This window comes from Scyliorhinus torazame, chromosome 7, assembly GCF_047496885.1.
Source record: "Scyliorhinus torazame isolate Kashiwa2021f chromosome 7, sScyTor2.1, whole genome shotgun sequence".
Lineage (NCBI taxonomy): Eukaryota > Metazoa > Chordata > Chondrichthyes > Carcharhiniformes > Scyliorhinidae > Scyliorhinus > Scyliorhinus torazame.
In genome coordinates this window covers 10,216,490-10,229,798 of record NC_092713.1, presented here as the reverse complement: position 1 = coordinate 10,229,798, position 13,309 = coordinate 10,216,490, and the positions used below count along the sequence as shown (strand labels likewise).

Sequence of the window (13,309 nt, the reverse complement as noted above, 5' to 3'; positions counted from 1 at the left end):
AAGGGAGTGTTAACGATATCACTGACACCAGACAAAGGGAGTGTTGACGATATCACTGACACAGGACAAAGGGAGTGTTGACGATATCACTGACACAGGACAAAGGGAGTGTTGACGATATCATTGACACAAGACAAAGGGAGTGTTGACGATATCACTGACACAGGACAAAGGGAGTGTTGACGATATCACTGACACAGGACAAAGGGGGTGTTGACGATGTCACTGACACAGGACAAAGGGAGTGTTGACGATATCACTGACACAAGACAAAGGGAGTGTTGACGATATCACTGACACAGGACAAAGGGAGTGTTGACGATATCATTGACACAAGACAAAGGGAGTGTTGACGATATCACTGACACAATACAAAGGGAGTGTTGACGATATCACTGACACAGGACAAAGGGAGTGTTGACGATATCACTGACACAATACAAAGGGAGTGTTGACGATATCATTGACACAAGACAAAGGGAGTGTTGACGATATCACTGACACAAGACAAAGGGAGTGTTGACGATATCACTGACCCAGGACAAAGGGAGTGTTGACGATATCACTGACACAGGACAAAGGGAGTGTTGACGATATCATTGACACAAGACAAAGGGAGTGTTGACGATATCACTGACACAGGGCAAAGGGAGTGTTGACGATATCACTGACACAGGACAAAGGGAGTGTTGACGATATCACTGACACAGGACAAAGGGAGTGTTGACGATATCATTGACACAAGACAAAGGGAGTGTTGACGATATCACTGACACAGGGCAAAGGGAGTGTTGACGATAGCACTGACAGAGGACAAAGGGACTGTTGACGATATCACTGACACCAGACAAAGGGAGTGTTGACGATATCACTGACACAGGACAAAGGGAGTGTTGACGATATCATTGACACAAGACAAAGGGAGTGTTGACGATATCACTGACACAAGACAAAGGGAGTGTTGACGATATCACTGACACAGGACAAAGGGAGTGTTGACGATATCACTGACACAGGACAAAGGGAGTGTTGACGATACCACTGACACAGGACAAAGGGAGTGTTGATGATATCACTGACACAGGACAAAGGGAGTGTTGACGATATCACTGACACAAGACAAAGGGAGTGTTGACGATATCACTGACACAGGACAAAGGGAGTGTTGACGATATCACTGACACAGGACAAAGGGAGTGTTGACGATATCACTGACACAAGACAAAGGGAGTGTTGACGATATCACTGACACAGGACAAAGGGGGTGTTGACGATATCACTGACACAGGACAAAGGGAGTGTTGACGATATCACTGACACAAGACAAAGGGAGTGTTGACGATATCACTGACACAGGACAAAGGGAGTGTTGACGATATCACTGACACAGGACAAAGGGAGTGTTGACGATATCACTGACACAAGACAAAGGGAGTGTTGACGATATCACTGACACAGGACAAAGGGGGTGTTGACGATATCACTGACACAGGACAAAGGGAGTTTTGACGATATCACTGCCACCAGACAAAGGGAGTGTTGACGATATCACTGACACAGGACAAAGGGAGTGTTGACGATATGACTGACACAGGACAAAGGGAGTGTTGACGATATCACTGACACAATACAAAGGGAGTGTTGACGATATCACTGACACAGGACAAAGGGAGTGTTGACGATATCACTGACACAGGACAAAGGGAGTGTTGACGATATCACTGACACAGGACAAAGGGAGTGGTGACGATATCACTGACACAATACAAAGGGAGTGTTGACGATATCACTGACACAGGACAAAGGGAGTGTTGACGATATCACTGACACAGGACAAAGGGAGTGTTGACGATATCACTGACACAGGACAAAGGGGGTGTTGACGATATCACTGACACAAGACAAAGGTAGTGGTGACGATATCACTGACACAGGGGCCCGCAGACCCGCCTGACCGGCGCCGGGCCTGATTAGGGCGTGAAGGTGGACCCTCCGCCCCCTTGCCGGCCGCGATTTCGGCGCAGGGCTGCGGAGAATTCAGCCCAAGGTATATAATCGATATCTGTTCCCAAAGGTAGAGGAGTCTAGAACTACAGGACATAGCTGTAAGGTGAGAGGGGAGAGATAGAAAAGAGACCAGAGGGGAGCCTTCGTCACAGAGAGGGTGGTGAGCATCCGGAACGGGCTGCCAGAGGCAGTGGTAGAGGTGGGTACAATTTTGTCCTTTAAAAAGGAGTTAGACAGTTCCATGGGCATGGTGGGTATAGAGGGATTGGGGCCAAATGTGGGCAAGTAGAACCAGCTTAGTGATAGAAACTGGGCGGCATGGACCAGCTGGGCCGAAGGGCCTGTTTCCATGCTGTAAGCATCTCTGACTATGTCTCTGGCAGACTCTGAAGGCCTTCCGGCTGTTAATGTTGACAGGAAATCTCCGCTCATCTTCTCAGCTGTGTCTGTACGAGATCAATCGCCTTTAGTTAATGGGTTGCTTAAGTTGCACTGACCTTAGCTCCAGGTTCTCCTTGGTGACCAGTCTCTCCCATCGCTCCTGGAAGTCCCTGTTTAATTAACAAACCATTGTCTTTACAGTGTGAAGCATTTCTCATAGAATTATAGAATGACACAAACAGAAGGCCATTCGGTCCATCATTCCTGTGCTGGCTTTTTGAAAGAACTACCCAATTACTTCGACTCCCACCTTGAGCTATCCCCATAGCCCTGTGAATAGATTCTCTTCACGTCCTTATCCAATTCCCTTTTGAAAGTTATTGATGAATCTTCCCCTCTCGTTGCTCTGCCAATCAATGACCATTGACATAAAGACAAGGGCAGCAAGTACATGGGGGACACCAACCACCTGGAGGTTCCACTCCCAGCCGCTCACCACCCTGGCCGGGAAATGTATCGGTCGTTCCTTCACTGTCCCTGGATCAAAGTCCTGGGATTCCCTCCCTAACAGCACTGTGGGTGTACCTACACCTCATGGGCTTCAGCACCACCTTCTCAAGGGCGATTTGGGATGGGCAATAAATGCTGATCACGCTGAGGACACCCACTGCCCACAATGAATTTTTTTTCAAGTGTCTTAAATCTGTGTCGCTCTGTTTGCCAACCCTCCTGCTACAGAAATAGTTTCTCCTTATTTACTCTGTATTGATGTTGAACACATCCATTAGATCTCCTCCTGACCTTCGCTGATCTGAAGAGACCGATCGCAGCTTCTTCAGCCCATTATTTAACTGACAAAGTTGTTGAATAGCTGACTGAGAAATTCAACGTGCCATCCAAATGGTTCTAACACCAGGGTGGAAGAGGCAATGACGCAAGAGTTAAATTCAGCTCAGGCTCAAAGTGATGTGCAGTTTTTGAGCTCTCGACATGGAACCAGTATCCATTCGAGCCCACACTCAGGGGGAATGGGAAATCCTCCAGGTCCTATCCTGACACTGGGTCAGGACCGGGCTGGGGGGGGATACGTGGTGGGGGGGATAGGTGCTGGTGGGGATAGATGAGGCGGATAGGTGGTGGTAAGGATAGGTGGGTGTGGGGTACATCCGGAGCGGTAAGTGGGCGGGGGGGGGGGGTAGAGAGGTTGACTATTGCCCACGCGCAGGGTTGGCACATTCTGTATTAATATGTAAAGTTAAAGCGTATGGGATTGCGGGTAGTGCCTTGAGATGGCTAGAAAGCTGGTTAGCAGACAGGAAGCAAAAAGTTGGAATAAATGTGTCTTTTTCCGATTGGCAGGCAGTGACTAGTGGGGTACGGCCGGGATCTGTGCTGGGACCCCAACTGTTCACATTATATATTAATGATTTGGACGAGGGAACTAAATGTCTTATCTCCAAATTAGCAGATGATACAAAGTTGGGTGGGAGGGTGAGCTGTGAGGAGGATGCAGAGATCCTTCAGGGTGATTTGGACAGGCTGAGTCAGTGGGTATATGAAAATCGCTTATTGTCACAAGTAGGCTTCAAATGAAGTTACTGTGAAAAGCCCCTAGTTGCCACATTCCGGCGCCTGTTCGGGGAGGCTGGTATGGGATATGCACGGCAGATGCAGTATAATGTGGATAAATGGGAGGTTATCCTCTTCGGTAGCAAAAATAGGCAGGCAAATGGTATGTTGGCCTTCATAGCGAGAGGATTGGAGTATAGGAATAGGGATGTTTTACTGCAATTGTACAGGGTCTTGGTGAGGCCACACCTGGAGTATTGTGGGCAGTTCTGGTGTCCTTATCTGAGGAAGGATGTTCTTGCGCTGGAGGGAGTGTAGCGAAGGTTTACCAGACTGATTCCTGGGATGACGGGGCTGTAATATGAGGAGAGACTAAGTTGGTTAGGATTATATTCATTGGAGTTTAGAAGAGTGAGGGGATCTCATAGAAACTTCCAAAATTCTAACAGGATCAGACAGGGTAGATTCAGAAAGAATGTTCCCGATGGTGGGGGAGTCCAGAACGAGGGGTCACAGTTTGAGGATAAGGGGTAAACCTTTTAGGACTGAGGTGAGGAGAGATTTCTTCACCCAGAGAGCGGTGAATCTGTGGAATTCACTACCGCAGAAAATAGTTGAGACCAAATTGTTGTGTAATTTCAAGAAGGAATTAGATATAGCTCTTGGGGCTAAAGGGATCGAGGGATATGGGGGGGAAGGCGGGATCAGGGTATTGAACCTGATGATCAGCCATGATCATAATGGATGGTGGAGCAGGCACGAAGGGCCGAATGGCCTCCTCCAGCTCCTATTTTCTATGGCTCTATGACTGAAGTGATTCGCATGTAAAGCGAGGGCGAGTGAAGTGAGGAACATGCTGATCGCTCACAATATTGACTGAGAGCCGCGCGCTCCTTCTGTGTCCAAAGTGTAAATTTTGTTTTTACCATTTGATGACAGTTCTATTCATTTATAAATAATTAAGTATTTTCTATAACTCGTTGCAAAATATTCGGTGGGCATTAAATGTGTTTAATCTTATTCATGGGGCCATGGTTAGTGAACAAGGCCGATTTCAGTCTTGATGCCACCTGAGATGAGGGAGAGTCACTCCTGCGGCCCCCTCACCAGCCTGGGTCGCCCATCGCTGCTTTACACTGGATTAACCCAGAGCTGAGTTCCTCTCCCTCCTCCCAGTAAGAAGTCTGATCAGATGCAAAGAAATTGGATTCCAAGTTTGAACAATAAAACAATGTGAAGATTGAGACAGGAATAAGGTGAAATACTGAAATAATTACCTCAAGGCCAATCCCTCCAGTAGCACCAACCTCACCTTGTTGCCCTTGAGGACCCTATAGGGAAAAGTCATTCGAAAAGGATCGTTGTTTTAAACCAGGAATCAATTTTTGTTTTATAAAACACTGAGACAGCATTCACAGAAGAAATATTTCCACAATAAGCAGATTATTCTGCTCAACATGTGTGTCGTAATAAGCTACTAACTGTAAGGCTGGATTGTAAAAATAAAATGGGGAATCTATCCATCATAACTTTCTTCAATCCTATTCTTACAAGCATCATATTGTAACGTTATGCGACAAAGATATTGATAATTAATCAGAAACCGGTTACAGCAGGGGAGACTATTCGGCCCATCGCGTCTTTTCCTAGTTTTTTTTGTCATTCACCTGAAATTAGTCTGCTCTGGTTCTTGGCCTTTCCACCAATAGGAACAGGTTTCTTTCCATACCTGCTCTGTCTCGACCCCCAGCGATTTTGAAAACCTCTATCAAATCCCTCTTGAAACTTCCCTTCTCGAAGGGGTACGGGCTCAACTTCTCCCATCTGCCTACGCAACTGAAATCTCTCACGCATGGAACCATTGTCCTCTTCAATGCCTGCGCAGAATCAAAGAATCTCTACAGTGCAAAAGGAGGCCATTCAGCCCCTCGAGTCTGCAAGGGCCCACTGAAGGAGCGCCCCACCGAGGCCCAATCTCCCGCCCGATCCCCGTACATCCACCGAGAGGCGATTTAGCACGGCTGATTCACCCAACCTGCACATCTTTGGACTGTGGGAGGAAACTCGGCCCACGCAGACAGGGGGAGAATGTGAAAACCCCACTCAGACTGTCACCCGAGGTCGGAATCGAACTCGGGTCTCTGGCGCTCTGAGGCAGCAGTGCTAACCACTGTGCCACCTTGTCACCACATTCTTCCTAAAGTGTGGCGCTTTCGTTTACAGGTAAAAGCAAGACAAATGGAAAGGGAAATGGAATATAAATTAAGTAGGGATGTTTTGCCACAGTTGCACAGGGCCTTTGGTGAGGCCACACCTGGAATACTGTGTGCAGTTTTGGTCTCTTGTTGAGGAAAGGGCTTACAAGCAGTTCAGAGAAAGTTCACTCGATTGATTCCTGGGACTGGGAGAGTTATCTTGTGGGGAAAAGGTTGATCCTGTATCCATTGGAGTTTAGAAGAATGAGAGGTGAGCTTAATGAAACATGTAAAATCCTGAGGGGACTGGAGAGGGGGGACACTGAGAGGAGGTTTCACTTTGTGGGAGAGTGTATAATGAGGGGGCACAGTTTCAAATTAAGGTGCCTCCCATTTAACACGGTGGTGAGGCTAATTTATTTTTATGCAATTTATGCAACGGCAGGATCAGTCAGAGTCAGCATGGATTGATGAAGGGGAAATCATGCTTGACAAATCTGTTGGAATTCTTTGAAGAGGTAACCAATACAGTTGACAAGGGAGAGCCAGTCGATGTGGTATATTTGGACTTTCAGAAGGCGTTTGACAAAGTCCCGCATAAGAGATTATTGTGCAAAATTAAAGCGCATGGGATTGGGGGAAATGTATTGAGGTGGATAGAAAACTGGTTGGCAGAGAGGAAACAAAGAGTAGGGATTAATGGGCCTTTTCAAATTGGCAGGCAGTAACTAGTGGGGTACCACAGGGATCGGTGCTGGGACCCCAGCTATTCACAATATATATCAATGATTTGGATGAGGGAACAAAATGTAACATCTCAAAGTTTGCAGGTGATACCAAGTTGGGTGGGAGGGTGAACTGTGATGAGGATGCAGGGATCCTACAGCAAAATCTGGGCAGGTTGGGCGAGTGGGCAAACCAATGGCAGATGCAGTATAATTTGGACAAGTGTGAGGTTATTCATTTTGGAAGCAAAAATAGGAAGGCAGATTACTACCTGAATGGTTGTAAATTGGGAGAGGGGAGTGTGCAGCGGGACCTGGGTGTCCTTGTGCACCATTCGCTGAAGGTAAGCATGCAGGTGCAGCAGGCGGTAAAGAAGGCTAATGGTACGTTGGCCTTCATTGCGAGAGGTTTCGAGTATAGAAGCAGGGATGTGTTGCTGCAATTGTACAGGGCCTTGGTGAGGCCACACCTGGAGTATTGTGGGCAGTTTTGGTCTCCTTCTCAGAGGAAGGATGTTCTTGCTCTCGAGGGAGTGCAGTGAAGGTTTACCAGACTGATTCCAGGGATGGTGGGACTGTCATATGAGGAGAGATTGACTAGGTTGGGATTGTTCTCTCTGGAGTTCAGAAGAATGAGGGGGGATCTCATAGAGACTTATAAAATTCTAACAGGACTAGACAGGGTAGATACAGGGAAGATGTTACCAATGATGGACGTGTCCAGAACCAGGGGACACAGTCTGAGGATTCGGGGTGAACCATTTCGGACAGAGATAAGGAGACATTTCGTCACACAAAGAGTGGTGAGCCTGTGGAATTCATTACCACAGGAAGTAGTTGATGCTAAAACTTTGAATATATTCTAGAGGCGGCTGGATATAGCACTTGGGGAGAATAGGATCAAAGGCTCTGGGGAGAAAGCAGGATTAGGCTATTGAGTTGGATGATCAGCCATGATGGTGATGAATGGCGGAGCAGGCTAGAAGGGCCAAAAGGCCTCCTGCTCCTATCTTCTATGTATCTGCAATGTGCTTCGTGAAAGCAGGGTGGAAATAAATTTAGGAGGGAATTGGACAAATACTTGAAAGGGAAAGAAATGACAATGCTTTGGGGAAACCAAAAGGGGAACAGGAGTGAGTTATTGATTCATCAAAGAGTCGTCAAGTCCCAACGGGCCAAACGTCCTCCTGCGATGCTGTTTCATTCTATCACTCTAATCATCGAAGATTTACAGCTGCAACGGATGTTCTGAGGAAGCTTTCTCTGCTGAAACTAGGAAACTGAAGGTAAACTCAACTGGTTTTCCAGGGGGTCCCATATCTCCGGTGCTCCCAGCAGGTCCGGTCAATCCCTGAAACACAGAACCCGGCGGTGAAAACAAATGTGTGGAATTGGATTTCAGGACATCCAAGTCTAGTTCGCATTCAAAACAACCCACGGTGGACGACAGGGCGGAAATAAGCACAGGAAGTATTCTAACCATGTGCTACGTCTGGTGCCATTAACAAAATAACTGGCATTTACATAGAGCCTTTCCATAACTTCAGGATGTGCGAAAGTGTATCATAATTATTGGATACATTTGTCGTGCAGTCATTGTTATAATATCGGGCACCTGAACCCCATTATAAACTCTACAGTTCACAACATAATGAGAATTACAGTGACAGCGAGGGTTAGTGCTGAGGGAGTGCTGCACTGTCAGAGGGTCAGTACTGAGGGAGTGCCGCAATGTCAGAGGGTCAGTACTGAGGGAGTGCCGCACTGTCAGAGGGTCAGTACTGAGGGAGTGCCGCACTGTCAGAGGGTCAGTACTGAGGGAGTGCTGCACTGTCAGAGGGTCAGTACTGAGGGAGTGCTGCACTGTCAGAGGGTCAGTACTGAGGGAGTGCTGCACTATCAGAGGGTCAGTACTGAGGGGGTGCTGCACTGTCAGAGGGTCAGTACTGAGGGAGTGCTGCACTGTCAGAGGGTCAGTACTGAGGGAGTGCTGCAATGTCAGAGGGTCAGTACTGAGGGAGTGCCGCACTGTCAGAGGGTCAGTACTGAGGGAGTGCTGCACTGTCAGAGGGTCAGTACTGAGGGAGTGCTGCACTGTCAGAGAGTCAGTACTGAGGGAGTGCCGCACTGTCAGAGGGTCAGTACTGAGGGAGTGCCGCACTGTCAGAGGGTCAGTACTGAGGGAGTGCCGCACTGTCAGAGGGTCAGTACTGTGGGAGTGCTGCACTGTCAGAGGGTCAGTACTGAGGGAGTGCTGCACTGTCAGAGGGTCAGTACTGAGGGAGTGCTACATTGTCAGAGGGTCAGTACTGAGGGAGTGCTGCACTGTCAGAGGGTCAGTACTGAGGGAGTGCTGCACTATCAGAGGGTCAGTACTGAGGGGGTGCTGCACTGTCAGAGGGTCAGTACTGAGGGAGTGCTGCACTGTCAGAGGGTCAGTACTGAGGGAGTGCTGCAATGTCAGAGGGTCAGTACTGAGGGAGTGCCGCACTGTCAGAGGGTCAGTACTGAGGGAGTGCTGCACTGTCAGAGGGTCAGTACTGAGGGAGTGCTGCACTGTCAGAGAGTCAGTACTGAGGGAGTGCCGCACTGTCAGAGGGTCAGTACTGAGGGAGTGCTGCACTGTCAGAGGGTCAGTACTGAGGGAGTGCTGCACTGTCAGAGAGTCAGTACTGAGGGAGTGCCGCACTGTCAGAGGGTCAGTACTAAGGGAGTGCTGCACTGTCAGAGGGTCAGTACTGAGGGAGTGCTGCACTGTCAGAGGGTCAGTACTGAGTGAGTGCTGCACTGTCAGACGGTCAGTACTGAGGGAGCACTACACTGTCAGAGGGTCAGTACTGAGGGAGTGCTGCACTGTCAGAGGGTCAGTACTGAGGGAGTACTGCACTGTCAGAGGGTCAGTACTGAGGGAGCGCTGCACTGTCAGAGGGTCAGTACTGAGGGAGTGCCGCCCTGTCAGAGGGTCAGTATTGAGGGAGTGCTGCACTGTCAGGGGATCAGTACTGAGGGAGCACTACACTGTCAGAGGGTCAGTACTGAGGGAGTGCTGCACTGTCAGAGGATCAGTACTGAGGGAGTGCTGCACTGTCAATACTAAGGGAGTGCTGCCCTGTCAGAGGGTCAGTACTGACGGAATGCTGCACTGTCAGAGGGTCAGTACTAAGGGAGTGCTACACTGTCAGAAGGTCAATACTGAGGGAGTGTTGCACTGTCAGAGGGTCAGTACTGAGGGAGTGCCGCACTGTCAGTACTGAGGGAGTGCTGCACTGTCAGAGGGCCAGTGCTGAGGGAGTGCCGCACTGTCAGAGGGTCAATACTGAGGGAGTGCAGCACTGTCGGAGGGTCAGTACTGAGGGAGTGCTGCACTGTCAGAGGGTCAGTACTGAGGAAGTGCTGCACTGTCAGAGGGTCAGTACTGAGCGAGTGCTGCACTGTCAGAGGGTCAGTACTGAGGGAGTGCTGCACTGTCAGAGGGGCAGTACTGAGAGTGTGCTACACTGTCAGAGGGTCAGTACTGAGGGAGTGCCGCACTGTCAGTACTGTGGGAGTGCTGCACTGTCAGAGGGTCAGTACTGAGGGAGTGCTGCACTGTCAGAGGGTCAGTACTGAGGGAGTTCCGCACTGTCAGAGGGTCAGTACTGAGGGAGTGCCGCACTGTCAGTACTGAGGGAGTGCTGCACTGTCAGATGGTCAGTACTGAGGGAGTGCTGCACTGTCAGAGGGTCAGTACTGAGGGAGTGCTGCACTGTCAGAGGGTCAGTACTGAGGGATTGCTGCACTGTCAGAGGGTCAGTACTAAGGGAGTGTTACACTGTCATAAGGTCAATACTGAGGGAGTGTTGCACTGTCAGAGGGTCAGTACTGAGGGAGTACTGCACTGTCAGAGGGTCAGTACTGAGGGAATGCTGCACTGTCAGAGGGTCAGTACTAAGGGAGTGCTACACTGTCAGAAGGTCAATACTGAGGGAGTGTTGCACTGTCAGAGGGTCAGTACTGAGGGAGTGCCGCACTGTCAGTACTGAGGGAGTGCTGCACTGTCAGAGGGCCAGTGCTGAGGGAGTGCCGCACTGTCAGAGGGTCAATACTGAGGGAGTGCAGCACTGTCGGAGGGTCAGTACTGAGGGAGTGCTGCACTGTCAGAGGGTCAGTACTGAGGAAGTGCTGCACTGTCAGAGGGTCAGTACTGAGGGAGTGCTGCACTGTCAGAGGGTCAGTACTGAGGGAGTGCTGCACTGTCAGAGGGGCAGTACTGAGAGTGTGCTACACTGTCAGAGGGTCAGTACTGAAGGAGTGCCGCACTGTCAGTACTGTGGGAGTGCTGCACTGTCAGAGGGTCAGTACTGAGGGAGTGCTGCACTGTCAGATGGTCAGTACTGAGGGAGTGCTGCACTGTCAGAGGGTCAGTACTGAGGGAGTGCCGCACTGTCAGAGGGTCAGTACTGAGGGAGTGCCGCACTGTCAGTACTGAGGGAGTGCTGCACTGTCAGATGGTCAGTACTGAGGGAGTGCTACACTGTCAGATGGTCAGTACTGAGGGAGTGCTGCACTGTCAGAGGGTTAGTACTGAGGGAGTGCTGCACTGTCAGAGGGTCAGTACTGAGGGAGTGCTGCACTGTCAGAGGGTCAGTACTGAGTGAGTGCTGCACTGTCAGAGGGTCAGTACTGAGGGAGTGCTGCACTGTCAGATGGTCAGTACTGAGGGAGTGCTGCACTGTCAGAGAGTCAGTACTGAGGGAGTGCCGCACTGTCAGAGGGTCAGTACTGAGGGAGTGCTGCACTGTCAGAGGGTCAGTACTGAGGGAGTGCTGCACTGTCAGAGGGTCAGTACTGAGGGAGTGCTGCACTGTCAGAGGGTCAGTACTGAGGGGGTGCTGCACTGTCAGGCGGTCAGTGCTGAGGGAGCACTACACTGTCAGAGGGTCAGTACTGAGGGAGTGCTGCACTGTCAGAAGGTCAGTACTGAGGGAGTGCTGCACTGTCAGAGGGTCAGTACAGAGGGAGCGCTGCACTGTCAGAGGGTCAGTACTGAGGGAGTGCCGCCCTGTCAGAGGGTCAGTATTGAGGGAGTGCTGCACTGTCAGGGGGTCAGTACTGAGGGAGCACTACACTGTCAGAGGGTCAGTACTGAGGGAGTGCTGCACTGTCAGAGGGTCAGTACTGAGGGAGTGCTGCACTGTCAGTACTGAGGGAGTGCTGCCCTGTCAGAGGGTCAGTACTGAGGGAATGCTGCACTGTCAGAGGGTCAGTACTAAGGGAGTGCTACACTGTCAGAAGGTCAATACTGAGGGAGTGTTGCACTGTCAGAGGGTTAGTACTGAGGGAGTGCCGCACTGTCAGTACTGAGGGAGTGCTGCACTGTCAGAGGGCCAGTGCTGAGCGAGTGCCGCACTGTCAGAGGGTCAATACTGAGGGTGTGCAGCACTGTCGGAGGGTCAGTACTGAGGGAGTGCTGCACTGTCAGAGGGTCAGTATTGAGGAAGTGCTGCACTGTTAGAGGGTCAGTACTGAGGGAGTGCTGCACTGTCAGAGGGTCAGTACTGAGGGAGTGCTGCACTGTCAGAGGGGCAGTACTGAGGGAGTGCCGCTCTGTCAGTACTGTGGGAGTGCTGCACTGTCAGAGGGTCAGTACTGAGAGTGTGCTACACTGTCAGAGGGTCAGTACTGAAGGAGTGCTGCACTGTCAGTACTGTGGGAGTGCTGCACTGTCAGAGGGTCAGTACTGAGGGAGTGCTGCACTGTCAGATGGTCAGTACTGAGGGAGTGCTGCACTGTCAGAGGGTCAGTACTGAGGGAGTGCCGCACTGTCAGAGGGTCAGTACTGAGGGAGTGCCGCACTGTCAGTACTGAGGGAGTGCTGCACTGTCAGATGGTCAGTACTGAGGGAGTGCTACACTGTCAGATGGTCAGTACTGAGGGAGTGCTGCACTGTCAGAGGGTTAGTACTGAGGGAGTGCTGCACTGTCAGAGGGTCAGTACTGAGGGAGTGCTGCACTGTCAGAGGGTCAGTACTGAGTGAGTGCTGCACTGTCAGAGGGTCAGTACTGAGGGAGTGCTGCACTGTCAGATGGTCAGTACTGAGGGAGTGCTGCACTGTCAGAGAGTCAGTACTGAGGGAGTGCCGCACTGTCAGAGGGTCAGTACTGAGGGAGTGCTGCACTGTCAGAGGGTCAGTACTGAGGGAGTGCTGCACTGTCAGAGGGTCAGTACTGAGGGAGTGCTGCACTGTCAGAGGGTCAGTACTGAGGGGGTGCTGCACTGTCAGGCGGTCAGTGCTGAGGGAGCACTACACTGTCAGAGGGTCAGTACTGAGGGAGTGCTGCACTGTCAGAAGGTCAGTACTGAGGGAGTGCTGCACTGTCAGAGGGTCAGTACAGAGGGAGCGCTGCACTGTCAGAGGGTCAGTACTGAGGGAGTGCCGCCCTGTCAGAGGGT

General features: G+C 50.5%; 1 protein-coding gene across 1 annotated transcript in view; it reads right to left on the bottom strand.

The window, feature by feature from the left end:
* Positions 1-13,309, bottom strand: part of LOC140427240 (uncharacterized) — a 435,573-nt gene that overhangs the window by 171,615 nt on the left and 250,649 nt on the right. The window contains 3 exon segments of the mRNA XM_072512840.1: positions 2,505-2,558; positions 5,235-5,288; positions 8,175-8,228. Of these exon segments, the coding sequence (XP_072368941.1) occupies positions 2,505-2,558; positions 5,235-5,288; positions 8,175-8,228 (162 nt within the window).